The following is a 24,280-nucleotide window of genomic DNA, read 5'->3' as shown; positions in this document are numbered from 1 at the left end:
AAACAGAGCCCCCCCTTCCACCAGAGCTTCCAGGCCCAGAGGAGGCAGGGGGAGGGCAGGGGCCCTGACGTGTCACTTGGATGGAGCCTCTTCTTTCTGGGTGGTGGGCCAGGGGAGTCCTCACAGGTGGAGGCCTGTCGGGGGGACCCTCAGAAGGGGAGGACTGTCAGGATCTTGCCCTCTGCTGGACCAGGGGTGGTAGTACCAAGCTGGTACCTCTAGTTATTAAAATATAATGATCTTTCCATACAGGTTGGCAAACAGATGTTGCCCAGGTGTCTACTCTCCACAGGCTGGCCCAGCTATTCTGGCCCTTCTGGGGGTTCCCTCTAGACCTCCTGACATCCAGTAGATCCAGTGGAGGTCCCTCTAGACCTCCAGGACCCACTGGACCCACCTGAGTCATGCATGTTGATTAGAATCTCGGGTCATAGACCCAGGCCCTGGCCCAGGGTTGGTACTAAGCGAATAGTTGTTGGATGCATGAATGAACAACAGAGGAGGGGGAATCCGAGATCCAGAGGCATTCAGAAACTAAGAGAGACAACAAGTGAGACAGAGAGGGGAGGCTCCCAGAAGATGCTGGGAGAGCCCAGCCCACTCCTTCTTGCTCTCCCTGGTTCTTCAGCTTATGAGTGCTCTTCCCCTTGTAGGGCCTGTCCAGACCCTGCCTGGACAACCCGGAGTGCCCCCCACTCCCAGACGGTGCCCAGAAAGCAAGCCGCATCCCTGGGGCAGAAGGCTGGGCCTGGGAGGATACCCCAGATAAATTGTCCAAGAATCATTATCCAAAGGCTGCTGACCAGACATCTCCCACCCACCCCCAACCCCTGCAGAAGGGGCTAGAAAACAGCCTTCCTGCTGACCAAGTAGTGATAGAGAGCCTCTGGGCCAAGGGCCAGGGGCCACTGAAGGCCAGAGAGCCTGCTTGGCCTGCTGGGAGCCGAACCACAGAAGCTGACCCCTGCCCTTCCAGGCCTGCTTGGCTGGGCACTGACTTAGGTCAGGAAGCTAGACAGCTAGAATCCAGCTGTCCCCCAGAGTCCACGCTAGGCTGGAGGCTAAAGCCCATGGCAGGAAGGGAAGAGGAGATGAACTGCACAAAAGACAGAAGGGGAAGCAAGGAGGAGGGTCAGGGACTGCACCGTCTCCCCTGTCCCTGCGCATTGCTGGCAGGAGCCCCACTTTGCATCTGCCCTGGGGGGTGGCTGGTCGCTGTGAGCCTAGACAACATCCTCTGGGAATGGTAGCTCTTCCTTCAGACAGGGGTCTGGTACTTCTTTGCAAACACCGAGAAGCCCCTCCCACACAACAGCCCCCTCAGACTAGGCTGGGCAGCAGGGTGGACGGAGGGCTTCCCCTCCCACCAGCCCCACTGAGACACCCCTCAGCTTTTCTTCCTTGAAGCCCCTTGTGGCCCGCAGGTGTCAGAACCAATAGTGCCAGGGTCTTCCAGCCGTGAGAGCCCTCCAGGGGCCCCACGCGCACGGGGTAGAGGCCACGCACCTCAGCAGCGCTTTCAAGGCCTTTCTAGACTCCCCCCGCCCCAGCTTCAGTCCCTGAACACACCGGACACTCCCATGGCAGGCTTCTGTCTTTGCAGGTCCCCTTCTTGAAATGTCCCGTCCTCCTTCTTTGCTTGCCCAATTTCTAGGTTGTCCTTCTAGACTGCCTGCAGACACGACCTCCCAGGAAGCAGCTCATGTCTGTGCCCACCTTGATCCCCGCTGCCATGGGTTCTACTGCCTCTCCTCCTGGGCCCCAATGGCCTCTGTACCTCCTAAGGTCACACATTCACCCCACTGCGAATTCAGTTCCCTCCTAGGTGCTGGTCTGCCAACTGCACAGTGGCTCCTGGAGGGAGGGCTCATGTGGTTCATCTCCAAAGCCTGGCTCTCAGTAGGCGTCAGTCAGTCTGTGTCCTTACCGTCTCTCTCTACCTGGACCCCGGCCGACGTAGACCTTGCTCGTGTTACAAGTGGCTCCTGACTCCGGGCCGAGAAGACCCTTCTCCATCCAGCTTCCTTTCTTTCCAGCTGCTGAGGCAGGCCAGGTCTCCTCATACCCATGCAGGCGTGCAGGGAGCCCAGCTCTCAGCCTGGCCAGCTGCTGGGCGTGGTGGGAGGCCTAGGAGGCTTGGGGCCCAGGGGAGAGACTCTGCTGCTGAGGCCGGGTTAATCATCAATGCCTGGACAGCGCCTCTTTACCTCCGTTCTCCATCTGGCTTTTTCAGTTGGGAAAAGATTGAGTAACCCCTCAACTGTCTCTGGTGTTAACCCTGGAGGGGCCAGGCCCAGGCCTTAAACAGCCTCTTATTCCTTGGGAAACACTCTCTAAACTAACACCACGTTTGAGGGGCAGGGTCCTCCCCCATCCCCCCCACTCTCACCAGGTCCCTCAGCTGTGCCCCATCAGGGCAGGTCACAGGCCATCTCCAAGGACCTGTCCCAACCCGAACAGCGCGAGGGCCAGCTGGGCCAAGGGAGACAGGACCTGGGGGTCCTGACGCCCCCTCCCCGCCCGGCCCTTGCCCCACCTCAGGCCTTGGGCCCAGGCCCTCGCCGCCCTGGTTCCGCACCTGCCGGGGCTGAGTCTACGCGTGGGCCTCCGTCCGGCTCCGGGGGTAGGGGCCTGGCTCTGGGGGCGGGGCTGAGCCTCGGCGTGGGGCTGGGTTTGGCCCTGGTGGGCGGGGCCTGGCTGCGGGGGAAGCTGCCCGCCGTGCCCGGGAGCGTCTGCACCGTGCGCCCCGAGCCCGAGCCGGAGCCGCGGACTGGAAGGCCCTGTCCATGGCCGGGTCCGCCCGCCGCGCCGCGGGCCGGCGGCTGCAGCTGCCCCTGCTGTGCCTCCTCCTCCAGGGCGCCACCGCCATCCTCTTTGCGGTCTTCGTCCGCTACAACCACGAAACCGACGCCGCCCTCTGGCGCTGGGGCAACCACAGCAACGCGGACAATGAATTTTACTTTCGCTACCCAAGTGAGTGCGGGTGAGGGCGCGGGGAGCAAAGAGCCCGAGGTGCGCGGTGTCTCGGGGTCTGTATCCACCCCAGGAGGGCACCCCTCTGGCTCCGGGAGGAAGGTGCCCCAGATTTATAATGACAGCCTTTCTCGGTGTCTGCGGTGTCCCGGGCACTGTGCTGAGGGCGGCACATGCATGATCTCACTTAGCCCGTAAAGTAGACAAAGATGGGGAAACCCAGCCGCGAGGAGATTACGAGGCTGGGTAAGGTTCGGGCTGTCGGAGTTGAGGGAGCTGGGATTCAAACCCAGATCTGAGCTTGAAGTGCTCCCCGTCTCGCCTCCCACTTGGCCTAATTGGGCTTTGCAGGGCTGTTCCAGAGACTGCCTTTCGAGGGCCCCCACCCTGATCACAGGAAAGAGAATCCTCCCTGGCAGGGGAGGTAGGGAGTGGTGTGCAGAAAGTGGTAATGGCAGGTACTCGCTATGAAGGCAGCCAAGACTCGTGGCGCTCAGGCATTTCCTCCCCAGCCACTCAAAACGGGCCCTTCTGGAGTCAGAGTCAGAGCACAACCGCAGAGCTTCGGCCCCCGGTCCTGAGAAGGAAGCATGGCAGGGTCATTAGCCCATTTCCTAGGGGAGGAAGCTGAGGCTCAGAGGGCTTGTGACTTGCTCATGATCGCCCACCGCGTGAATGGCAGAACAGGGACTAGGACTCGAGCATCCCAAGCAACATCCCCTGCTGGGGACAGAGCCTCTCCCAAGAGATTGGGGCCCCCCCTTGCAGCTCAGGCCCTGGGCAGCTGGGACCAAAGATACCAGATCTCTAGACTTCATCACCACTGCTGGGCAGGACTTCTCTCAGCCTCAGTGTTCCCCATCAGGGCAATGGGGAGAAGGATGCCTCAGTTTGAGGGATGTACATTCAAACAAGGCCCAGAGTGTGAGTCTCCTATAAAACTCCAGGTTGTCATTACCCTGCTTTCCATATGCTGAGCTGGTGGCAGGCTGTCCCCACTTGACCCTCTCCCAGTCCCAACCCCGATACAATGAGGTTCCCGATGCTGAGGACATAGAGGGTGAGAGGCACTGGGCCTGAGCAAGAAGTGCCAGACCGCCAGACCCCCAGACCCCCAGGCCCCCAGCCGTCCTCGGCAGAGGGTCTGCAGCTCCTCCCTCCCGTGTTTCACGTCAGCCCTGTCTGCACAAGGTAAGCCACAGAGGCTGGGATGGCAGACTCCTGGGGGGTGCATTTGTCCAGACAGGTAGAGAGTTGGGAGGGAACAGCCCCCAGGCTGAGAGAAGTAAGCTCTTGTCCAAGTGTCTGACCTGGCTGCCTGCCAGGACCCCGCATTTGCTCCTGCCCTGGGCCTCACTCAAGGCCTTGGGGCCCTGCTTGTCTCAAGGTTCCCCCGGAAACGCCCCAGGCTGTCGCCCCTCTGCTGCAGCGGGGGGGCTCTCCTGGGACATGCAGCTCTCCCTGGGCTGCAGTAAAGGGAATGGAGTGGGGATCCTACCTCTTTGCTGCACTAGGTTTCTATCCTTGTGGACTTGGGACCCTGGTGTGGGGGAAGGTCGGGGTGGAGGGAAGCGTGAGGTCTCTGGAGCCTGGGGCTTTGATGAGCCGGGTCTTCCCCTGCCCCTGAGTCCAGGGGAAGGGGTCAGGGCCAGAGGGAGGTGTAGCCACGGCCCTTTGGTTCGGGAGATGAAAGGGAGTTCTGCAGCTGGTGTGGGGCTGTGGGACTAGCCAGTGCCAAGGGCACGGCTGCTCTGAGGCTCTGTCTGGCCTCTCACTGCAGGAAGGGCCCTCAGAGCCCATCTGGTCCACTCCCCTCAGATGTGGAGAGACGGCCAGAGAGGTCATGGGGCTAGCCAGCTAGCCAGGCTAGATCCAGGGCTCTTGGCTGCCCAGCTGCGCAAGCCCCTCCTGTCCCATGAGGCAAGTCATGGAAAATAAGAAAGAGGAGAAAAGACAGGTTGACGGGACACAGCAGCAACCATGAGAAAGAGTCTAAGGAAGCAGCATGGACGGGTCCTGCGTCACACGCCTCTGAGACCTTACCTTCGGGGAGAGGGGTTTAGGATAGATGGAATCAGGATCTTCTTGGAAGACGTGGGGGAAGGGGGATGTGACCTCTAATAGGAGAATAGGGCGGAAGGGAGCAGAGTGTGAGAGGAGGCGGCCTCCCCAGCTCACCATTCCCTTTTCTCTGCTCCTCATGTTTATAGCCCCACTTTACAGATGAGGAAACCAAGGCTCAGGAGGTTAAGTGGCTTGTCCGTGGCCACACAATCCAGCTTTAACGGTCCCCTTGTTCCTTGTTATTTTGTTCAGGAGCCATCCAGTGGGTCGGGGAGAGGCAGTAGGGAAGGAGGGAGGGTAATGGGTATCTCTAGGGGACTTTTACCTTCTCTCCAACCAGAAGTGCATGGGTTTGGAGGCCACAGCCGACGGACAGTCTGCGGAATGTTCCCCAGTGAAGGAGATTTCTTAGTGTTTAGACTCCAGTTGAAAGGTCAAGGGACTGAGTTTTGATTGAAAACAAGCCCAGGGTGGGAGATGTAAATATTATTGCCACTTAAGACAAGCTCCAGGGCAGTTTCTGCACGTCAGGGGCCCAGAGCCCGGCAACCCAGCCACCTTGCTGTCCTGCTGTCCTTGGACAAAAGAACTTTACTGTTTGCACAAGAAGAAAAGAAGCCAGACAGCGAGGCCTCAAAGAACTTAGGTTGCAGGCTGACTTATAGGTGATGCTTCTCCTTTTCTGTTGGGTTTTAAGATCTGAGAAGGAAGAGAGAGCTGGGTGATTCGGGAGTGCACAGGGCTGGAGAAGTGGCACGGTGTTGGGGACTTTTAGCAAGGCCAGTGGGCCTCCAGACCCTTATCCCCCATGGCAGCTGAGCTGCAGACCTCCGCTTCCAGCACCAGCCCAACTCTCTGCCAGGGGCTTGCAAACCCGTTCCCTGTCAGCCCACACCCAGCACAAAAAAGCAAAAAGAAGTTTGCGTCTCTTGAAGTTACGGGTCACGTTCTACAGTTCAATAATACATTTTTGGCCTGTCAGTGCTTCTTCAGATGAAACAAAAACCATAATTTTTTTCCCTTTATGATCTGCCTCTTTCTACAAGAGGTTTGAGGTCATTTACAACAAAAAATGTGACGAGTACGAGAAAAGAAAAGCAGGGAAGCAGAACATAAATAATGAAGAACAGTAATGAGTAGTGAGTGCCTCAGTCGTCCCAGCTGCGAGGCCAGTGTGGCTCCGAGCTTCCAGGCAGCCAAGAGAAAAGGGAAATACGATCAATCATGTGTTCTCATCAGAGGCTAGGAAGGCTCGCGTGAGTGGTTCCCTGGGTCCCTGAGGTCTGTGTTGCACGCTCCATGAGGGCAGGGACAGGGGCTGCGGTGACAGCCGTGTCCCCAGGGCCTGGCACTCCAGGTCCTGGTAAAGCTCTGTCGCGGGAATGCGGGGAAAGCCGCTGGGTTTCCTGGGGCAAGTGACATTTGCCAGCACTAAGTTCCAAGAGAAATTTCTCACGTGGAACTACAAAAGGGGGGGTTAGGGTCAGAGTTGACCCTGTTTCTCAATAGCTTATTTACACTGTGACTTCTGACAGCACTCATGAGACTCCTTCTCTAGCATTTCTCAGTTAAAGCCAAAGATACAGCACGGAATTACTCTAGGCAGAGAGCACAGGGCCAGGCGGGCTGAGGGTCTCACTAGGTCACGTCTCAAACCCTATTTACACGGAGGCTGGGGGAGGGGTGCAGAACACACGGACACTGAGGCGAACTCCCTGTACGTATCTCATTTCCAGCATCACCGTAGATGATTTGTATTAGCCTCGTCTATCACGCATACATCCTAGAGAGCAAACAGAAAGGCTCCGATCTCCCTGTCCAGGAACCTCATCGACACTTAAAAAAATTCAACTAATTCATCTATAAAATTAACATATTCAGATTATAGAAAGAAACGCACGGAAAAGCAGAACCCTCCTTCCCAAGCCTCCATATCGCACAAATCCGGGGCTCGCCGATAGCCCGGTGTGCCAACAGCACCTCACCCCCACCCCTCCGTTCCGTTCCCGTCCCCGAGGAAATCTCTGTTCACAATTAGAGCTATTTCCAAAAAAATAAATAAATAAAGCTATTTCACAAATTATTTTTAAAAAGTTTAAAATCCTCAAAATGGAGAGGCATGGATTCTGAAGTCTGATGGATGTTAGACGTGGAGGAGGACTTTCCAGCAGAAACGGAGAATTGGACCAAGCCCGAAGGGGGAGACGATTTGGAGCTTGGAGGGGCAGAGACCGTAGCAGGAGAGAGCTTGGGCAGGACTTCCCGCTGGGCAGGTGTAAGAGACCCAAGGACAGGCCAGAGAAGAGAGCAGAAGGCTTGGCTCCAACATGGGGACAGCAGGGAGAGTCTGGGTCCCGCTGCTCCGAGCCGGCTGGCTCTGCACGGGTGACCCAGGCTGGGAGGCCCTGCCACAGCTGGGGAGTTTCAGAGGCTCTGCTCCAGCCTCCGGGCGGCCCTGGCTGGTGAGAGTTGCCCGCCCCCCTCGGCAGGGTGGCTGATGGGATGGGTGGAGGCCGGAGCAGCCCTGAATGTCCCCTGCAGGTTTCCAGGATGTGCACGTCATGGTCTTCGTGGGCTTCGGCTTCCTCATGGCCTTCCTGCAGCGCTATGGCTTCAGCAGCGTGGGCTTCACCTTCCTCCTGGCCGCCTTTGCCCTGCAGTGGTCCACGCTCGTCCAGGGCTTCTTGCACTCCATGCACCGGGGCCACATCCACGTCGGCGTGGAAAGGTGGGCAGCGGTGGCCTCCCCGGCTCCTCCCCGGCCCTGGGCTGGCTGGGAGGCCCCTGCCCGGCGGGGGGAGCCAGCCCCAGCCCCGTCCGGCGGCTCCCTGACCCGCAGGGCATGTGTCCCAGGCACTGCCCGTTCCCAGGGCCGCCCACACACTCAGCCGCACCTGCCCGTTCCTTTAAGCCCCTTCTTACCCAAGAGCTGTTGGGCGGATGGAGCTTCCTGGAGAAGGATGGGGTTCGGAGGCGCTGGAGGTTCAGGATCTGGTTCTTCCGCCCCCTGTGGGCTTCGCTCTCTGTGTCACAGAACCTCCCTGAAAATGCTTTCCTCTTCCCTGAGCAAGGCAATGTGAGCCCTCCCCGCCTACCAGGGAAGAGCCCGGACGCCTAGGCTCCCTGCCTCCTGCCCTGACCCAGCCCCGCAGAGTCACCCGTGCCCGCCCCTCTTACCCTTCCATCCCGCCTCCCCAGCATGATCAACGCAGACTTCTGTGCTGGGGCTGTGCTCATCTCCTTTGGTGCCGTCCTGGGCAAGACTGGGCCGGCTCAGCTGCTGCTCATGGCCCTGCTGGAGACCGTGCTGTTTGGCATCAACGAGTTTGTGCTCCTCAGTCTCCTGGGGGTGAGTTGGGTGGGGCTGGCGTGAGGGTGGGGACGGTCAGGGCCAGGCCCCGAGCAGGGAGAGCATGGGGCCAGGGGGTGGCGGAGGGCTGCCCCTCCACCTCCGCTCCGTCTCCCCAGGTGAAGGACGCAGGAGGCTCCATGACTATCCACACGTTTGGGGCCTACTTCGGGCTGGTCCTCTCGCGGGTCCTCTACCGGCCCCAGCTGGAGAAAAGCAAGCATCTCCAGGGCTCCGTCTACCATTCCGACCTCTTTGCCATGATTGGTGAGGCCTGCCTGGGTGGGGTGGGGGCGGGGGGCAGAGAGGACCACCTCCAGGCGAGGTCTCGGGGTGCTGCCTACAGTCCTTGGGGTCCCAAGAGCCCCACATCTGTGCTCATCATTGCCAGCAGTTTTTTTGACAGGTTCTTGGAACTCAGCCCTGGGGTATGCACATGCCCCACACCCGTTCCTGGGGGGGCCTTTCTGAACCAAGTCTGACTGCACCAATCCTTGCTTAAAACCCTTCAGCCCCCACCCCAAGTCAGAAGCCAGACTCAGCCGCCCCTGCCATTCTCCCCATCTCCTACCTCCAGGACTCTGCCCCTCTCGCTGCCCCCCAGGCGATTTCCCAGAGGCCCCCACAGGTCCCTCCTGGGAGCAGTTGGGTCTGACCACCCCCAACAACTCTCTCTTCCAAGCATGTGCCCCTACCTGGGCCTCTGCCCCCCTCTCTGCCTTCACAAACGAGGCAGGAAAGGATATTGAGATTTTATTTTTTCATAGGTGGTCCTGAATAATGACCAAAGTGCCCATTCCCACACTAAAAAGAGAGGCTGGTTTTGTATTTCTTGCTCACCTCCAGGTTTTTGGTGAAATGAGGTGGATGTTTTGGCTAGAAGTCCGGGGGCTCCCCAAAGAAGGCGTGCTTCCCCAGGAGGCTTACACCCCAGCTCTCCTCTGTCCCCTCCTTCCAGGCAGGAAGCCCTGCCTCTTCCTCGCTCCTCCTGCTCGCCCCTCAGAGGACACATGTGTGAGTGTGCTGGATTCCACCGCAGACCATGGGGCTGCAGGGAGAAGTGACCTTGCACACCCGAGACCACTCAGGACAGAGGGGCAGTCTCTCAAGCCTCCCGACCCTATGGGGTCCCCAGCCTTCCCCTCACCTTGTCCCTTGGCTCCGCCCCGCCCTCCGGGACCGGCCTGGGAACCCCACACGGGTAGGCAGGACATATGGACCTCGGGTTCTTCCCCCGGCACGCACAGGCCTGTCCATCTGGTGCCCCACAGACAGAGGCCCCCTCCTGCACCTTGCAGGGCCCACCTCCCCAGGGGGTGGGTGAGGCTTTAAAGCACGTTATTTCCCTGATATGAATGTCAAGTTCCCAGTTTGGTGCCTGACATGTCGCGCCCTTGGCCTGTTTTTCTTCCCTGTTCTGATGCTTAACAAGAAAATGTCCGCCGTCTGTGGTCCTCGGGGGAGTGGCTCTTGTCTCAGTACCCCTGGTTGAGCACTTCGTGGCCGCTAGGCCATGGGCTGAGCACTTCCTACACGTCACCTCTGTGGCCCCGGCTCTGGGGGGTGTTAGCCCCACGTCCCAAGTGAGGACACCGAGCACGCTCAGGGCCAACCGGCTGCCTCTCACTCTGCCGGCCTGCCCCTCATTTAGGCACCATCTTCCTGTGGATCTTCTGGCCCAGCTTCAACTCTGCGCCCACCACGCTGGGGGACGGGCAGCACCGAACAGCCCTCAACACATACTACTCCCTGACGGCGAGCACCCTCGGCACTTTTGCCTTGTCGGCCCTGGTTGGGGAGCACGGACGGCTGGACATGGTAGGGGTGGAGGCCGAGGAAAGGCCGAGGGATGGGTCGGGGGAGGAGCGATCTGAGACCCAGGAGGCCCATTTTCCAGGGGAACAGGACAGGGCACAGGCCCGGGGCCCAGATGTGCGGGGTCCTCCCAGGAGGAGACCACGGGACAGCAGGAGAGTTAGAGATCAAATAGCAGAGGGACTTCCAGAAGCAGGAGATGCCGCTGTGGTGGACGGGGTGGGGCCAGACTGGGTGTGCGATCTGGAAGGGCCTCCCATGCCCCCCTCCCCTGTGCTCCCCCAGGTCCACATCCAGAACGCCGCACTGGCCGGAGGGGTTGTGGTGGGGACAGCAGGTGAAATGATGCTGACACCCTTTGGGGCCCTGGCAGCTGGCTTCCTGGCTGGGACAGTCTCCACGCTGGGGTACAAGTTCTTCACGGTATAGACACCTCCCAGGCCCTGGGCAGAGCAGGGGGTCCTCAGCGCCTTTCCTCCCACCTCTCCACCAGCTGGGGGGGAAGGGGGGAGGGGCACTCATGACTGTGTCCTGTCCTCCAGCCCATCCTTGAGGCGAAATTCAAAGTCCAAGACACATGTGGTGTCCACAACCTCCATGGGATGCCTGGGGTCCTGGGAGCCCTCCTGGGGGTCCTCGTGGCTGGGCTGGCCACCCATGAAGCTTATGGAGAAGGGTGAGTCCTCCCCATCCCTGACCCTCCCTGAGGTCATTATCCCCCCGGGGTGACCTCACTCACTCTCATCCTCCTTTTGTGGACCAACACAAAAAGCAGTGTCTATTTTCATTCGTTCATCATGAATAAGGACAGGAAGAGATAACACCCTTAGGATCAGTTTGCACATCGGGGGTCAGAGGAGATGGCAGGCAAAAGTGATCCTCAGACTGAGTCTTGAAAAGCGTTTGGGTGTCTGCGGGCCCATGAGGGTGAAAGGGTGTTCTGGGCTCCCGTGAGTCCTTTGGCCGCTGCGCGAGGAGCGCAGTGCGCTGGTGCGCTGACCCGGTTCTCCAGCCCCGGGTCCCCAGCACCCCCTCTCCCTGCAGCCTAGACAGCGTGTTTCCGCTCGTCGCCGCGGGGCAGCGCACCACCACGTCCCAGGCCATGCACCAACTCTTCGGGCTGTTTGTCACACTGACGTTTGCTTCTGTGGGGGGGGGCCTCGGAGGTGAGTGACCTTGGCTGGCGGTGGGGGGCTGGCAGGAGTTCCGGGGGGCGCAGAAGACAGAGGAGGGTGTGGGGGGGAGGGAAGGGCCACCGGATCCCACCTCCCTGACGTTCATTTGCTCACATAATCATTGAGCACCTGCTTTGTGCCAAGTGTAGGCTGGGGTTGTAGAGTTCAGGGGTAACCTCGTCTGGAAGTGGGCACCTGTTCCCTCTGGTGCGCAGAGGAGGTGGGGGCGCGCTAGGGGCCGAGCTGGGTCCCTCTCGGGATCTGGGCTTCCCTGTACTGCCCGCTCCGCCCACCAGAGGGCAGCCCGACCTCAGGGGAGGCTCTGGAGGGGCGGCTGAGCTCTGTTCCTGGTGGGGGGGGGGGTTGGGAACACAGATCCGTCCACCCACGCAGACTGCCCAGTGATGCCCGGTCAGACAGTCCTTCCCGGTGTCTGGCCTCGCTCCTCGTGGCCTTCAAAATAAAACCTGTGATTCAGTGTCCCCACCCCTCCCTGCTCTCCCCCCCAGATTCTCATTCCCCAACGAGATTGGATTCGTTCCCTCATGTCATTCCTTATTTACTCAGTCAACACTGCCTGCCCCCCTCCTGGGGAGGAGGCCACAGAAAGCTCAGGAACTGTGTTTGCGGCAGCATCACAAGTGGGCCCATGACCGTCTGTAGGAACCGGCGAGGCGCTGGACTTCTCCGGCCTCGTTCCTTCACGGTGACCTGGGGGTCAGGTCCAGCTTGCGGGGCTGCGGTGAGTGCTCAGGAAGGGCCTTGCTGAGCCCTTGGCACAGAGCCCGTGCACAGTAGGTGCTCCCCAAATCCAGCTGTGATTTGTCTGTGGCAGGTGTCCTGTGGAGACCGCATGCCTCCCAGCCCCTCACCCCCTCCCCTACCCCCACCAGGGCTCCTGCTGAGGCTGCCCTTCCTGGGCTCCCCTCCGGACCCCCAGTGCTATGAGGACCAGGTTTACTGGGAGGTGAGCACGCCTGCAGCCCCTCAGACCCGAGCCCTCCCTCCCGGCCTCCCCTCCTAGGATCCCACCTGCCTCTTTCCTTCCGGCTCGCTCAGTCTCCTCTGGGGGACCCCCTCCCCCCCAGCTGTGGTCTTCAGCCCCCCGGGAGCTGCCCCTTCACCTGCTCCCCCACCGCTGCCCTCCAGGTGCCTGGGGAGCATGAGGATGAAGCCCAGGGCCCCCTGAGGGCGGAGGAGCCAGACACCCGGGCCTAACTTGCTTCCAGCCCTCGAGAGAGGACGCTCTCCTTTTAGCAGATGGTACCGGCTACCATAGGGAAGTTCCTTTCTAGCTGCCATCCCTCCTGCTGCAAGAAAGGCTGAGTGTCTGCGGCTCTGGGGGCAGGGCGGTGGAAGGTGGGGAGATGGGGGGCCGCACCTGGCAGAGGTCGGGGGAGAACTCACAGCCCCCCCCCCCACACCACCACCCCTCGGGGCCTGTTTAGCGAGGCATCCGATGTGGCAGTTACAGTGAAGTGCGCCAGGCCCTGCAGTCGGGGTGATAAATACCACCCGCACCAAGGACTCCGACTCCTTTTTGTGCACTGGGAATGTGGGGAGTTCCTCTCTGGCTCTAACGCACAACGTTGGAAACCCGGGTGGGCTCGGGGGCGGGGGGACCTCGGCGCCAACAAGCTCCCGCCTCACTGGGCACATGGTGCTCCCTCGAGAATGCCAAGTTCCACCAGGTGGGTGCCCAGTCTGGGCTTGCTTGCCTCCAGGGACAGGGAGCTCATTCTCTCCCAGAAAGTCTGTCCTGGGACAGCCGCACTGCTGGCGAGGTCCTCCTGCCCCAGAACGGCAGCCGCTCCCACTCCTGACTTGGGCGGGAGCCTGCAGGGGCTGAGAAGGGGAACAGGGGTTGTTTGCCACTGAGTCCCTGGAAGTAGCCGGCCTCCAGGCACGCCTTCTGCCCCTGTGAGTGTGAGGCAAGGGTAGTGGGAAGCGCCAGGAGCCTGGCTGCCGGAGGGAAGGCAGCCCCGGCCGCCTGACGTCTTCTGGCCACCAGAGCGCGCTCCAGCCCCGGCGCAGGGCCCTTGGCCCCGACCCTCCGCCCTCTCCCCAATCCGGCGTCCTTCCCCCTGCTTCCGCTCTGCGGTCCAGCATTCGTGCCCTGGGCCTGGTTGAGTTCCCAGCCCCCCCCCCCCGATGGCAGGCGGGTTCTAGGGCTTCAGGTCTTGTGCAGCACAGAAGCACCCCCCCAGCCTGACCTGCATCCCTCCAGGCTTCTGGCGGGAGCTGGGCCCACCACAGACCTCTCCCTCAAGACCAACAGCCATTCAGACCTAGGGACCTGAGGGGTTGAGGTTCCTGGGGCCTGGCCCTGGGTCAAGGGCAGAGGGCACCCCCAGTGAGGAAGCTTGGGGGACTGAGTTTGGCTGGGGAAGGAGGCCAAGCACAGAGCTGAGGGGAAGGGGAGAAACAGGGAGCACCCCGAGGGACAGGCGCTGCAGGGGCCCCATCCCTGCCCACGAGGCCCATCAGCTTCCTCCTTCCTCCTCAGAGCCCCCCATGGCTGGCCGGGGTGGGTGTGTCGTGGGGAGGCCCCTGAGCTGGGGCAGAAGGGTGACTGCCCAGATGGCAGTAGGGTCTCCTGTCCTGTCAGCCCCTGCGGGGAGGGAGGGGGCTTGGGGGAGAGCCAAGGCCACATACCCCCCTCTGCCCCCTGGGGCCTCAGCAGCTAAACTGGAGCCCCCCCCGCCCCCCCGGCCCCAGCAGTCCTCAAAGGGACCTGAAAACCTGTCAGGAAAGGGAGGCTCAGCGAAAGGACGAGCCCCTCGTGCCCTGGTTCAGTCTGGGCAGAATTCCTGCACGCTGCTGCCACATCTCCTCCAGGCTTGAAAACATGGCCTGCTCTATCCCATCCGCTGCCCCCGCTCGGTGGAGGAGGGCTTCCTGGAGGAAGGGACAACTGAGCCCTCTCTGGAGGAAGGCAGCTAGCCAGCCAGCTTCCAAGAGAGAAACTGTGGGGTGGCCCACCCAGAGGTCCCCGAGAAAGGAGGGGCAGGGCAGGGACCGCCCCACAACAGCACCCTGGGACAGAGGGTTCCGAGCTCCGTCACCCCCACAGAGCCGCCCATGGTCTGGAGACAGTGCTGAGCTTGGCTCAGGGGACTCAGTCCGGGGCTGAGCTTCCCCGAGCCAGAGACCTGGTTTGTCATTGCTTCTCCTCCTCTCCCTCCGGCACTGGGTCCTGAGTGCCAGCAAGCTGCTGGGCACCCTACAGACTGCCATGAAGCCAGCCATCACCTGCGGTTTGGGGATGGGGGCAGGAGGGGGATGGGAGATGGGAGTGATGGGGAACAGGGGTGATGGTACCATCACTGCTGTCAAGCGGGGAGCTCAGAGGGCAGGAAATACAGGTGTGTCTGGAGCTCCTCCTCCATCTTCCCTACAGCCCGGCTCAGCACCTCTGGTCCTCGGCACGGTGGCCCAACCATTCAGGCTGGGTCAACAGGGTGACAATGAGCAGGTCAAGGAGATGGCAGGGACAGGGGCCAAGGGGGCTCTTTCCTCACCCCTTCAGGACAATGAGGCCTCTGCCCCTCAGGAACAGCCCCTCTGATCACCACAATTATTACTCTCAATGCGGGACAATCAGATGCTTGTCCACTCATGAACTCTGTCCAGCCCCAGCGCCTGAGCTCTGGGGACAATGATGGACGAGGACACTGGGCCCTCGCTCTCTCTCCTCCAGGGCCCCACCGATAGGGGAGACTGGCGGCACTGAGGTCAGCGTGGAAGCCCGCAGGGAACTGAGGGAAGGGCTTCTGGAAGTGGCCACTGTCCTGCGTCAGCGGCAAGGGGTACCTGCTAGGTTCCCGGCTGCCTGCGGGCCTCTGACCTCTGGAGGACCTGGCCTGCACCGCACCGCCTGGGAAAGGCCTGAGCTGCGCCGTTGGGATTCACATCACGGCGCGCGGCTCCGGCTCGGGGAGGAATTAGACACGGCCTGGGTGTCCGAAGTGGGGGTCGGTGGCTGCACCGGGGCAGACGGACTCGGCAGGCGCCCCGCCTCACCCCGATATTTCTCTCCCACCGTCAGGACCCCTACCCGCCGCCTCCCGGCTCTGCGCCCCGGCCCCTTTGTCTGGCCCCGCCGCCCGCCCCGCGCCCCGGCCCGTGCTCACCGCCGCCAGCGCCGGCGGGAACAATGCGGGCCAATGTCTCGGGCGGGCGAGCGGCTATGCAAATGCTCGCGGCCGTGAGAATTCCCCTCGGCCGCCGGCTTCCGCCGCCTGAAAGGGGCCGCAGCCACTGCACGCGGAGCCGCCGTCCCCAGCGCCCTGGGACAGAGCACCATTGTCTCCAACGTCTGATCGCCAGCCCCGGCCCAAGGCAGGGGTGCCCCAAACCTGTCCCCTCCATATCTACCCTTGCCCCAGAGAGGCTTGACTCGGGGGTCAGACCGAGGCGGGGCCCCAGCTTCCCTCCCCCGCTCACTAGCTTGGCCTGCAGGGGCGCCTTCCCTTGCGGGGCACACCTGGGCCCACGGCTGGTGTTCTTCCCACTCTCCCGACCTGCCCACCGAGCCGCTCTCCCCTATCTCCATCCATTTTCTCACGTCACAGTGGCCCAGTGGACTTGCACAGGTGTTTCTGCAGCCGATTCCTGTCCAGAGCCCCGAGGGAAATGCTCATGGTTTCCCCAAAGCAGGTTACTGGACAGAGACACCCCCAGGGGTCCTCTCTGACCCCCGAGCCCCAGGCCTAGTGCAGGCCTCCCTCTGCTGTCGCCACAGTTAGGGGCCCTGTCTGGCCTGGGAGAAAGGCGCACCATGGCAGGACTGAAAGAAACTTGTCCGATGACGGAGACGCAGTTGTCTCCCACAAGTGAAAGAGGAGCACCCCTCTACCCCCAGCCCAGGGGCCTGCGTCCCACTAACACACGGAACTGGTCAAACCCTGGATTGAAATGCTCGGACAGTGGGGGCGCCTGGCTGGCTCAGACTCTTGATCATGGGGTCCTGAGTTTGAACCCCACGTGGGGTATAGAGTTTACTTAAAAAAATACTCAGACGGTGGGCGAGGGAGCTCTGGGAGCAAAGTCCGTCCCAGTGAGGAGCCTGGAGCCCTGCTCTTGGGCACGTGCTGCTGAGCTCCGGTACGCGGGCTTGAGGCCGGACGAGGTGCAGGGCCCGAGTCCATCTTTCCTGAACCTCAACACAGGTTCATGATTGAGAGCGAATGCGACTCGGGTGAGAAGCTCTTTTAAAGCTGGTGCTGGGTCCTTAAAACAGTGATTCGTCTGGGTCTCCTCAGGCTCTCAGGGCAGAATCGGTCAGGCCAACACCAAAAGGAGAGCTGTCCTAGGAAACCCAGGCCTCCTCTGGTCCCAGGAAGGCAGGAGAGGGCTGGATGGGGGAGGAGGGAGAAGACACTGGCGGAGGGTCCTACCGCCCCCTCCTAGGCCTGTTCCTCTCTGGGCTGGCCCAGCCTTCCGTCTCCAATGCAGCTCTTCCCTTCTGTGCCCCTGGCCTCCCTGGGGAAGCAGGTGCAATGTGCACAGTAACCTCATCCTGGGGGTGTAGGGGGCACCCTGGCCTCCTCGGCTGGCATTTGGGATGCTATTAGATAAGAGGAAAGTCAGGGTCGGGGGACCAGGGCTGGGAGCTGAGGGCTTTCACGGGGCCAGGGAAGCAGCCAGACTTCTGCCCACCCCCAGGCCCCCACCTTTGGAAGTGGGCCCTCCTCAGCTCCTTACCCAGCTGCTCTTTTGTCCGGGTCTCTGGTCCGACCCAGAATCCCTCCAGAGCATTCTGACCTGGGCTGCCCAGCCTCATGGAAACTCCTCTCGCCACCTCGGGAAGAAGGCAAACCCGTGTCCTCACACATCTCCACACGTGGCCGGAGCCCCCACCGGCCCGAACCCCAGAGCACACCTTCCCTCCCACGAGGGTATTTGTGGATGGCGCCCTTGCTTTGGGCAGAGCTCCCCGCCCCAAAGCGGCCCCTTCCCCTCAGCTCGGACTTCCGGGGCTCCCCAGGCCTGCTCGGCTGGTCTCTGGGACCCTGAGCAGGCCCCGCTTGGCTCGGAGGCTGAGAGAGGAAGCGGCTTTGTTGTGCCTGGGCATCGCCTGGGTTCTTAAACTCGCTTTTCCCACCCTGCTCTTCTTGGCAGGAGAGCCGTCAGCTGGAGGGGCTGTCCCCCCCCAGCGTCCCCTCCTTCCCTGCTCACACCATCCACCTCCTCCGTCTCCCCAGAGCGAGGAATGTGGCTCCAGGACACTGTGGGGCTTGTTCCCAATCCCCTTCTAGCTCATTTCACTCGGGCTTTTATAGACTCGCCTTCATCCCACGGGCTGTCGTCTGGTTCTGGCTCTGAAGGCACAGAGGTCTCCCCCCTCCCCGCAATTCCTCACGCTTCATTTTGTCCCAACACCATCTGAGGAGGCTGCCCCACGGGGGGTCAAGGAACCCTGGAGTGCGAGCTGGCGGGGGGCAGGGTCCCCATTCTCCCCGGCTCGGCAGCCGCTCTGGCGGGCTTCTGCCGAGCGGGACCCAGCGCCGATCACGGTGCCTGCCGGCCATCCGTCCACGCCCCGCGAGCCTCGATTATTGGTGGAATTAGCACTGGGCTTCTGGTTGGCAGTTGCTAATTAAGACCATTAATAAACGCGGTTATTGATGCCACCAGCATCCATGTCCTGCGCTGCGGCTGGACGCCGGCTGCCTCCATCTTGGGCTGCTCCATTTCACCGCCCATGACCTCGCCTCGGGCCCCTCGAGCAGGTGCTGGTGGCCACAGAGGCTTGGAGGGGGTTAGCTGGGCCTTCCAGAGGAATGGAGGGGCAACCTTCACTCCAGGGAGCCCCAGGACTGGAACCAGGGCGGCCACTGTGTGTGTGAGAGAGAGAGGAACGGTGTGAGTCACGTGACGTCAGCACCTTTCTTCCCCAGAACATTCGGGGGTGACTTGGGATGGAGGCACGAAGACTCTAACACTTAACGGGCACACGGGCGCCTCTGCGCCCAGCAACCCACAGCCCTCGGTGTCCCCGTTTGCCTTAAACCAGGAGGCACAGTATTTGACTTTCTCCTCCTGTGGCTAGGGGACCATGTCGGGGAGACAGTGAGACCCTGTGAAAGGGGATGATGTGCTTGAGTGCCAGGCCTTCGGGAATGCCCATACTTAAAAGCCGGCCATCTCTTCCAGGGGAGGGTTCCTCACCCCTCCAGACTGCCTGGGGTCTGCCTCCTCTGTAGACCCCCCTCACAGGGTGTTGTAACGAGCTGTTTATAGGTTCACCCCAAATGGACTGTGGGCGGCTCGAGGACAGCGCCTGCCTGGTGCTCTGTAGAGGGACATCCTGGACCCAGTCAGGGGCAGGAGAGCCTGCCGAGCCCTCAGCCAGCACTGGGGGCAGGTGGAAGGTGGCCTGGCAGGCAGGGCTGGGTGCCCCTCTGGCCCGGCCCGGCCTCAGCACCCCCTCCCCGTGCACTCATGCCCTAAGAAGTGGCCCAAGGCAGCCCAGGAGAGCTTGGGAAGAGACCCTCCCCCACACACCTGCTTCCACCCCCATTCTTCTCCACTCGGACTTCAATGTCTTGACTTTTTCCTATAGCTTTTGAAGGAAGGATCCACCAAGACTTTAGTCTGCCCCAACTCAGAAGAAAAGAGGGGGAAAAAGTCCTGAAAACAAAACCCCTACAACAACCTTAAAGTAGGAGAGATTGGCTGCAAGGCTTTTAATCCCTTAATCCCTCTCAGATGGGCCTTGAGACGCTAATGATTTTCCTAATTATTCCCTCCCATTTTCCCATCGCTCTGTAAGGGCTTTCGAGAGGAGTGAAATTCTGAGCAAGGGGGTGGGATGAATGGCGGGCCCACCTCCCCCAAATCAAGCCCCAGTCCAGGCGGCTGGAAAGGTGGGGGAAGGGCCAGGAGGGCTCCAGCTGGGGGCTGGGGCCCCCCTGCCGCTGGGACAATGGGGCGGTGGAGTCGGCCGCCTGAGAGGGCCAGGTGTGGGGCTGGGGTCCCCTCAGTGTGAATGGCCCATTATCCTGCCTAAAGGATGGGAGTTGAGGGTCTCTTTATGTCCCCTAGGAAAGGCCCCTCTGGGTGATAATCACCCTGGGAGGGAGGTGGAGGTGGTGATAAGGGTCTTTAAAGGGGACCAAGCCTCTTCAGAGAACAGTGGCCATTCAAGCTCCGGGCTCCCCTTGTCTCCAGCAGCCTGGGATCCTGTGGCCCATCCATGGGGTGGGGGTGAGGGGCGGACCACGAGCGTGACCGAGCTTGGGGCTCAGCCTCCTCCCCATCACTGCGGCCTGCTATCCGGGGGTAGCCTTGTCTTGGGTGCCCGGAGGTGGGGGGTCTAGTCTCACCTCCACCGAGTCACTGAGTTTCTCTGGGGTCAGACATGCCTGAGAGCTGGCCCTGGCCCTGCCGCGAGGCCGCACTTTTGGTAAACCCTCTCAGGGAAACACACTCCACCCGCTCCTCCAGACTCCCTGTGGGATCAGGAACCAGCCCCCTTTCACAGCCGGCAAAACTGAGGTTCTGAGCAGTTAGGAGACTCGTGAAATGCTACACAGCCCCTGAAATTGGAGCTGCTCTTCCACATCCCAGGCTCATGGCTCCAGGCTTGCTGTCCCTCTGCCTGGAGCACCCGCCTCCCCAGTGGCCCCGTGGTGCCTCCCATTGCCCTGCTGCTTCAGCTCAAACCACACCGTCTGTGAAGGGAGAGGCGTGGGGTGTCCTTCAAAACCTCGGGTCTGAGCCTAACCTGGGAGCTGGGGGGTGTGGGGAGTAGGTGCCGAGGGGAGCCTTGGGGTCCCCACACTGCCCTGCACAGTTTCGTGTTTATGGACAATTTTTCACAAGACAAAGTTGAACAAAATCTGGCCTGGCCTTCCCTAAGCACCTTATTTCAACTTGCGATTTACCTCCTGACCCCGGCCCTTCTGGTCGCTCCCCTTTTCCTGCTCTATTTTTCTCCAGATCCTTTATGACCAGTGGATGCAGGACGCATCTCACCTATTCGTTTGGGTTCTTGTCAGTCTCCCGCACTGGCCTCAGGAGGCCCGAGGTGCTGGGGGCTGGGTGCGCCAGCCAGGGCCCCCCCATCACGACCCAGGTTTGCATCTGCAGGCTCTTCGCCCCGCCGAGGCCGAGAAAGGGCGGCCTGCCGCTGCGGGGTCCTCAAGCACCTGGGGCCAGAGCCAGAGGGTCCTTCCTGGCGCCCCCCAGCCTGGGCGAAGCCCCCAAGGGTCCCATTATGCACATTCACTTCCCACTTTGTGGGGCCTTTTGTCAGTGGGCCTGGGAGTGTGAGGGGCTATTACCACGGCCTCATTATTCCCAGCCGGAGCAGTAATGAGGGGTCCCCTCCACCGGCTCGCGCAGTGCGCAGGGTCCCTCCCATTTAATAACGGCAATGACAGCCGTCGCGGAGCCCCCCGCCCGGGCCGTGCGGTGCCAGGCACTCCACATCCACTACCGCAGTTAACCCCCAACCCCGCCCTGGCGGAGTGCTACCCTCTGCAGCCCCATTTTCCAGACGAGAGTGCGGAGGCTCCGGGGCCAGACCCCCTTTCCCCTCAGCGCAGCCGCCCCGGGAGAGGAAGGGCAGGGATGCGCCCAGGCCCCGGAAGGAACACAGATGTGCGGGGAGGCCAAGTGGGCCCACGGCAGGCTGGCAGGGCCCACGCCGGCCAGGCGGCAGCGACGGGGGCGGGGGGCAGGGCCGGGAGCCACCAGGCCACCACTGTCCCCTCACAGGGCCGGTGCCAGCCCAGGGAGCCCAGGTACCTGGAGCTAGTGAGAGTCCAGGCTCCGCCGTCCACGCCAACTGGCTAGGGAGGGGGTGCCGCCGCTCCGGGGGCCAGTCCTGAAAGGCCCTGGGGGGACCCAGGCAGAGCACAGGGCACACTGACCAGGCCCAGGCACCCCGGGGGGAAGCAGGCGGAGGCCGGAGGAAGGGAGAGGCACACAGAAGGAACTGAAATCCCACTCTTGCCTCCCAAATGAGGCGTCTCGGGCTTTGCTTATGCTCTGGCCTTTGGGGTGAGACGCTATCCTTCCCCAGCCTTTCAAAAAGATGCAATAATTAATATTTTAAGTTTAATTGTTTCTGAATAATTCCTTCACTACACTTTGGAGGCACAAAAGGGTAAACTATATAGCACACAGTTTCCCTCGTGCCTCAGTTTCCACCCCAGGTCCTGTTCCAGAAACAACCATATCCCTGGTTGCTCAGGATCCTCCCAGAGCTACTCCGGGCCAGGCCCTTCAGTTTCTAGAAGTAAACACCATCCCTGTGTTTCCTGAATGTGTGTAACACCCTCTCAGCCAGAGATAACCCTCAACTGAGGGGAGCCTGGGGATGGAGGGGAGAGGAAGACCTCTCAGAAGGGCAGAAAAGGAGTGGAGGGGGCGCCTGGGGGGCTCAGTCAGTTGGGCATCTGCCTTCGGCTCAGGTCGTGATCCCAGGGTCCTGGGATCCAGCCCTGCATCGGGCTCTCTGCTCAGTGGGGAGCCTGCTTCTCCCTCTCCCTCTGCCCCTCTCCCCTCCTTGTGCTCGCTCTCTCTCTCACACTCTCTCAAATAAATAAAGTCTTTAAAAAAATAAAAAAAGGAGCAGAAGGGCTGGCCCTCCAGGAGCAGAGCAGCATGTGCGAGGGCTCAGCTCTGTGGCACCTTCCATGCCCATGTTTCTTTTTGCACGAGAGTCAGGGGAGGAGGCTGGGCCCCCATAGCAGGGGTTCGGGGGCTGCACCCTGCACGCTTGGACCCTCAGCCTGGGGTCTCTCAGAGTCTGGAGAGGCTTTGTCCCTCTGTCCCTTCCTGGAAAGGACGGGTCTGAAGGGAGCGGCCCCTGGTCGGTGGGACCCCCAGCTCCGGAGTCTCATCCTGAGGGGGACATGGCTTTACTGTGGTTGCGAGGATTATACATGTTTGTAAAGTACTTAGTACAATGCTTGACAGAGTCCACCCTAACCATCCCCTGTCTTAGGGGCTCCTTTCTGTCGGGCCCTAAGTACCCCCTTTGCTCATTCCTGGCCCAAAAACCCTTCTCGTGCCCCCAAAGCCCCGTGATGCTGCTTCATCTTGGGTCCTTGGGGAGGGCAGCAGGGGGTCTCTGTGGTGTAACCCTGGGGCTGGGGTGTTCAGCGTGAGGCCCCGCCCCTCCTGGCCCCTGCACTCCGCCTCTTCCCGCCCGCCCCTCGAAGAACCCACCCCCGCTCATTAGAGCCCCGCTAAAGCGCTGGTGCAAGGCGGCAATTAGATCGTTAGCACCAGCCCCAACCCACCTGCTCGGTCTGCAAACGCCTTTTAATTGTAATCCCTTAATCTCCCTCAGATGGCTAGCGAGGCTGGCTCTAGGGCTTTTGCCCCAACAGCCCCTTCCCCCCCCAGTTCCCCCAATTAAGGGGTCCTCTAGGCAGAGAGCGCCTTTCCCAGGCCTGGGAGGAGCAACATCCCGCCCTGTCTCCCCGCCGGTGAGAAGTGGCCCCAGATGGCGGCCGGCCCACCTGAAGTTCCCATAGGTGTAGCTGAACCCCCTTGGGCTGCCTCCTGCCCGCCCCCCCCCGCCCCTTCACAGTGAGGTCTCCTTTCCTGTCCACTCAGCCCTGCCCGCCGCCAGGCCAGCCGGCTCCCCTGCAATCCCGCGCGGGGGCCGCAGGCTCTGCTGCGGGTGGAACCTGCGTCCCCCCTGGGGGCAGAGCTGGAGGGACCCCCGGCTGCCCTCCGCAGAGCACGGCCTCGCCCCCAGCCTCCTGCCCACTCCGGGTTCTGGCACCCTCGGCCGCAGAGGGGCTGGCAGAACACGGGGCCAGCCTCTGTGCCTGAGCTCTGAGCAGGGCAGAGACAGGAGGAGGGACAAGATGACCCAGCATGGGGCCCAGTCTGAAGCTGAGCCTGGATGAGGCTCTTTCCTGGGAAAGTTCTGTCACTAATTGACTTGCAAATGCCTTGTTTGTCCCCAGATTCATAATTAGTGCGAAGGATTTCTAGGGCCCCATCCTGAAGGGGCTTTTTTGGGGCAGCCTGCCCCTCTCCCCTCTCTGAGGTCGGCTGGGCTGGGGGTGGGCAGAGCCGGGCACCGGTGCCCAGCTGCCGCCCAGCGTTCCCACGGCCCTGGTGCCAGTATGTGAAAGGGGAGGCGCGGGAGGCGCTGGGCCTGGGGCTCCCCGCCATCCTCCAGCCGGGCCTGGGGCCAAAGCCCCGAGGCTCCAGGAAACGACCGAGCTGGGGAGTGGGCAGCGGCGGCGGGTGGGGGCCGACTGGCACCCCCAGGAAGGAGAGCCCAGCCGGTGCCGGGGGCTGGCATTGGTGGAGCCTCCGGCAAGATGAACAGGCCAACAAGGGGCCTCTCTTCCCCGCGGCTTCCCCACAAAGGCCTTGGCTACACCACTGGATGTGGGGGGCCGGGGGCCACCGGAGGAAGAGGAGAGGCTATTCTCAAAGACACCCCCACTCTAGGCCTCTGCACTCCCAGGAAGGGGCCGTGGGCTGGGGGCCTGGTGCCCTGGGGTTCAGGCCCAGCTGGGACTTGGATCTGCTGAGGGAGGAGGGCAACCCTCCCAATCTCCTGGCCTCAGTTTCCCCCACTGCGTTAACCCTGGCATCCTTCCCCACCCTGATGTCCCCCTCCTGGTATCTGTCCTCTCTGCTGCTCCCAGCAGCCCGCCCCACCCTCTGCTGCCAGTTCCCAGTAATTCCCAGCCAGGGCCCCTGCGCCAGACACAGCCCCGACCCCGAACACCTCTCACCCTCCCTCAGGGTAGGAGGAGCTGTCCCGGGTCGGCCTGCCTGGAAGGAGGGGGAAGGTTCTAAGCTGCCGCAGAGCTGGATAGGCCAGGGCCCTGCCATTTGCAAACAGGGGGTCCTGCACGTTTCCGTCAGCCTGGGGGTCCTCCCTGTCTGTGAAAGGCTTACAGGGCGACGGGCAGGA

General features: G+C 61.6%; 1 protein-coding gene and 1 long non-coding RNA gene across 4 annotated transcripts; one reads left to right on the top strand and one right to left on the bottom strand.

The window, feature by feature from the left end:
- The first annotated feature begins 880 nt into the window (after window positions 1-880).
- Window positions 881-12,896, top strand: RHBG (Rh family B glycoprotein). 3 transcript variants are annotated; one of them, XM_078078532.1, is made up of 11 exons: window positions 881-2,623; window positions 2,856-2,973; window positions 7,579-7,765; window positions 8,236-8,386; window positions 8,506-8,653; window positions 10,038-10,204; window positions 10,487-10,624; window positions 10,744-10,877; window positions 11,246-11,367; window positions 12,270-12,343; window positions 12,526-12,896. In XM_078078532.1, exons 3-11 carry the CDS (start codon window positions 7,599-7,601, stop codon window positions 12,592-12,594), a joined length of 1,170 nt encoding a protein of 389 aa, XP_077934658.1. In that variant the 5' UTR covers window positions 881-2,623; window positions 2,856-2,973; window positions 7,579-7,598; the 3' UTR covers window positions 12,595-12,896. The 3 variants fall into 3 exon arrangements, with proteins under 3 accessions (XP_077934658.1, XP_035926108.1, XP_035926195.2); XM_036070215.2 differs by lacking the exon at window positions 881-2,623 and having other exon boundaries at window positions 2,703-2,973; XM_036070302.2 differs by lacking the exons at window positions 881-2,623; window positions 10,487-10,624 and having other exon boundaries at window positions 2,703-2,973.
- On the bottom strand, window positions 7,561-17,130 carry LOC118522447 (uncharacterized). The gene is made up of 4 exons (XR_013450031.1): window positions 17,083-17,130; window positions 8,215-8,380; window positions 7,960-8,060; window positions 7,561-7,691 (listed from the first exon to the last, which is right to left on the bottom strand). It is a non-coding gene; the product is annotated as an uncharacterized LOC118522447 (long non-coding RNA).
- Window positions 17,131-24,280: the final 7,150 nt, after the last annotated feature.

The sequence above is a fragment of the Halichoerus grypus genome, chromosome 7 (genome assembly GCF_964656455.1).
Source record: "Halichoerus grypus chromosome 7, mHalGry1.hap1.1, whole genome shotgun sequence".
In the NCBI taxonomy this organism is placed as follows: Eukaryota; Metazoa; Chordata; class Mammalia; order Carnivora; family Phocidae; genus Halichoerus; species Halichoerus grypus.
The sequence above is the reverse complement of the archived record's forward strand: the minus strand, read 5'-3'. Positions and strand labels throughout refer to the sequence as shown.